This window comes from Diadema antillarum, unplaced genomic scaffold (assembly GCF_040938485.1).
Source record: "Diadema antillarum isolate AM-2024a unplaced genomic scaffold, OU_Dant_1.0 seq00001741_RagTag, whole genome shotgun sequence".
Lineage (NCBI taxonomy): Eukaryota > Metazoa > Echinodermata > Echinoidea > Diadematoida > Diadematidae > Diadema > Diadema antillarum.
Window position 1 is genome coordinate 2,761 of NW_027272424.1, and position 4,546 is coordinate 7,306.

The 4,546-nt window shown below is 38.9% G+C and overlaps 1 protein-coding gene across 1 annotated transcript; it reads left to right on the forward strand.

Annotated features, from left to right (window-relative positions):
* Positions 1-1,302: 1,302 nt before the first annotated feature.
* LOC139711973 (C-signal-like) lies at positions 1,303-3,669 on the forward strand. Its single transcript, XM_071623818.1, has 2 exons — positions 1,303-1,440; positions 3,439-3,669. Exons 1-2 carry the CDS (start codon positions 1,303-1,305, stop codon positions 3,667-3,669), a joined length of 369 nt encoding a protein of 122 aa, XP_071479919.1.
* The last annotated feature ends 877 nt before the right edge of the window (positions 3,670-4,546 follow it).

Genomic DNA, 4,546 nt, shown 5'->3' on the forward strand with positions numbered 1-4,546 from the left:
TATATGAGTGACATGAAATTTTGGGATTTTTATGTTAAATAAACAGTTTATGTTGGTATATTAGAAGCTTAGTAATTTGCTGTATATTAAAATTGATATTGTAAACAGAAATATGTAACAGATATACATGTGACAAAAAAAATACACTTGAAACAAACCCAATTATGTATTATATACCCAAACGTTAAATTTCATGGTATGCACAGCACCGCACAGCACTCACCTCAGCACAGTATTGGGTAAAGAATGTCTAATGTAAATAAATAAACGATTACTATTTTGAAATTTCCCTCTATTTTTGACCTCACAAATTAATACGATATTTTGGATTTGATTATTGATTCTATGTTGTAGACACGTCCGTCATACAGTAATGTAAATCGAATTTAAGTTTCGAGTCTTACCCCGAGGCCTCGATCCATGTCAAGCTGCTGCTTATGATCGCGGTCTCCTGCTTTCCTGTTATTATAAAAGCTATATATGCTCAATTTCAAAATCAATTTATTTAAATCCCCCTCTTTTATTTTTTTTCCTGAAATTTGTTTATTGTAACGAAATTACATACTCTGAATGAATAATCTATCATTATTTACATAATTTACAACTGTTAATTCAATGATTCGCTTCTGAACATTTTTTGTGTGTGATATTATGCTACACGTCTTATATATCGAATACTGTCATGTTCAGTGTGTGTATATATGTACTTTGAATTAATTTGTAAGACAGTTTGCTGGCTTATGCGTCGTGTAATGTTAATTTCTAAATATGTGCATTCTTTTGTTATGTGTGATTTGGAAAAAGGCAGAAATAAAATCAGACCAAACCAAACCAAAACCAAATATTGTAATGAATAGCATTGTGTTGACCATGGGAAATTTTAACCATAACAGATAGTGAATGTTGACTTGCTTTTAATTTGTGGCAAGCATAAAAATACTTAGTATGAAATAAAAACCTATGTATAGTACTTGGGATGAAGAAATATATGTACAATGAAAAAACACGATTTTAGCATATTTCCTATGTATTTCTGAATATTTTGTTAAATGGCGTTCTCAGTGGTGACTTGGAGAAATTTCAAATGTTGGGTCATGTAGAGTATCAGTTGCTCTACCCATGCGCCAAATATGACGGTGATACATCGTAAAGAAGTTGTATGGGGCACAACGCCCCCCCCCCCCCCCCCCCCCCCTTGGGCCTGGAAGGGGTCAAAATAGCTTGGGCATTATAGGGTTAAGGGAACAACAACAATAACAACAACGACAAAGTATGTTTTCTGTCCGACAGCTGTTCCTACCGATGATCAAGCGAGCGGCGACTTGCAGCCCCGTCAAAACGATGAGCGCCGAGAGAGCAGCGGTGTGCAACATATCGTCCTCCCTGGGAAGTATAGCGAACAATGCGTCGGGGGGATATGCCGTGTTCAGGGAGAGCAAGGTGAAAACCTAACATTATATCCGTCTATCTCCCTCTCTCCATCTCTTTACTATACGACGTGACTCATTAGCTTGTTTTTTGTTTGTTTGTTTATTTGCTTGTTTGTTGTTGTTCGGTTTTTTTTTTAGGGGGGGGGGGGGGTGTCATCGCAATAGCTACCCAACCATTTGTATAGATGAAACAACAACAAAAACAGCTTTAGTGCTTCTAAATAATTCTAAAATGTGAGTTAGGGATAGAAACAACCAATGTAAAAAATGTATATGCAAAATAATCATTGTTGAGTAGTTCTGACAAAATTGTTTCTAGAATAAACAGTCCACATTAATGGTTTGTTGAGAAAAAGAGTAATAATGCTTATCTCCTTATCGTTTAGGCTTTATTGCGAACAGGATGTTTTGTGATGCAACTGACCTACACATTTGCATCAAGTGTGATGACTTGAATATTTTTCTAATCACTTCTCCCAGTGATAAACGGTACCTCTGGGTGTTGTACAGAGGATAATTTTGAAGCGTTGTGCGGTTAGTATAGGAGAAAGTGTTTGATAATAGTGGAATTTCTTTTCTTCTCTTAAACATGCAAGATCAGATTTTAACCACAATTGACAGGAATCATTTTCAGTGATAGTTGGGGACCAGAAGCCTTTGATGAGGAGCATGGCTGCTGAGGCCGAAACACTTTAAATGTATATGATCTCTTTTCTCATAGTATAAGAACGTTTGTGAAACCTTATATGAGGTGGGGACAGTTCGGTTAATGACAAATCATCCAGGGACATGCACCACAGGGCAGCTGTATCAGGGTAGAATATGTGTTGACTTTGATCTATTTTTTTTTTTTTTTTTTTTTAGTGGGCGTCAGCATCCCAATAGGTTTCTTGCTTATTGAGTCAAAACGCATTATCTGAAAGCTTTTTGGCGTGAAGTCTGACACAAAAAGAAATTATCCAGACGAATAATATGTGGATTGCCAGCTTTGGGTAATGTCTCTAACAGCGGCTGTCGTGCTCAGACTCCCGCGTTTGTTTGTTTTCACGCGCTATATATGATCAATAGTCATCTGAAAAGGAATATCCTGAAGTGCGTGCATGACTACCGTGAAAAATTTGAACTTTGTAATTATTTATGCTGCCCAAGAAAACATATTTGTCGAAAATATGTGGACTATCAAATCGTAGATGATCTGCGCTTGCAACCCCCTGTTTTAAAACTCATTCTAAAACTAACCTGAATGTTGCGGTAAGTCATTTTTGTGACTTCGGAAACGCACGACGCGTTCTCGTGAGAATAATGTCCTTCAAAACATAGAGATTGCACTCCTAAAACAGATGAATGACAAATTTGCCCAGAATTTCCCTCAATGAGCGGTATATTTTCTCGACCTTGTAAAAAAAATATGTCATAAAGGAATGAATATGGTAAAGGCAAATAAATGTAAACAAAACTAAGTGAAGCGCCATTCTGTCTGTTAGATTCACTGAACCCTCGGCCACAACTTCCTGTCACACTCGCTGGTAGCAGTTGCAAACTCTAGGGTTTAAGTGTCATTCAGCTGGGGGATCAAGGTAATCTCACCAGTCCAGTCACGTTTATCCCAAATTCATTGAAGCAGGACAAGGTGTCTGCTCCAGAGCACAAATTCTTTCTGGGTTACTCTGCACAATATCGGGAAGGTGTCTGTTTCCTCTACAAAGTCTTTTAATTATTATGCCCGCTCGTTAACGTTTGGTCGGCAAAGGCGCAAGATGATGAAATCTGTCACACGTATAGATCTATTCCACGTTTTTCAAGAAGAACTCGGCACCAAGATTTCAACCTGTTTCCGATTTTCTTAGAAAAGAGTGCATACTCTGAGAGCTGCCTACAACGATAAATGCCCATCAAGTTTTAAAGACTAATAAATTATGGAGAATGGTCATTCACCCAGCACTGTTATAGCAATTTTGCCCATAGCCTACATGTGGGTTTTTCTGTTTCTTGTCTAATATCTCCGCAGGCTGCTCTGAATATGACCACCAAATCTTTAAGCCTGGAGCTGAAGCGAGACAACATCTTGGTCATGTCCCTTTGTCCCGGCTGGGTTCGCACTGACACCGGTGGTCCGTTCGCCATCCAGTCGACCACGGAATCGGTCCAGAAACTCCTCGACATCATTGATAGCGCCGACGACCAGTGCCACGGAAAACTCATTAGGAGTACAGTGCCTGCTTCCTTTTACGAATTTTGACGTCAGTCATTACTTCGGTAGTGATGATCTCGAGGAATGTACAATATTTTCGCAGGACTGCAATGAGCAACAAACAGCGCTTTGCGAATCGAATTCCAGCCACAGGAGAAGAATAAGAAGAAGGTGAAAGGAAATAAAACTTTGCTCAATTTTGGGGCTAAAAGGACCCGTATACATAATGAAACTGTCTTGATCAGCTGAATTTTCTCAGGACAAACGAACAGCTTCGTATGAAAACCCGCGAAAGAAACGATCAGAATAGATAGGGTTTAAAAAGGCTCCGGGGAAAATGTTTGCCAGGGATATAAGGTGGTGGTTGAATGTTTTATACTCATTGGTGCTTCCAAAGACCCTCGATGGGAACAGAGCACCATTTTGCAAAATTTACCTCGGACATCATCTGCAGATATCAGGATCCGCAGATTAAAAGTATAGTTGCTATGGTTAAAGCCTGAAACGCGGGTGATTGGCTAATGGAGACAATTATGTTGTTATGATGTTAGCAATGAAGCCGTAATTGTCGCATTTAAGTCTTCATACATTGTGTCCCTACCAGGGTCCATTCACACGCCTAACGTACTGAAATCATCATAACAAAGCCAGCAGAATCCACCACTAGTTGTTCTATAGTATACAGGCCTATAATCCAGAAACTTCTAGGATTGTGGTAGATAGTTGCCATATTACATCTATTTCCAGGATTTAAAACCGATGCAGCTCCGCGTACGATCATACAAAGGGCTTGATTTTTTTTTATATGCTTCATCGTACAGGAGATGGAGCCTATATAGTCTCCTCCCTTCTGCCTCCTGAAAACTTATGCCCAGATAAATCTCTTCTTGTCCAGATAACAGAACTATGGAAAAAAAAAAACGCT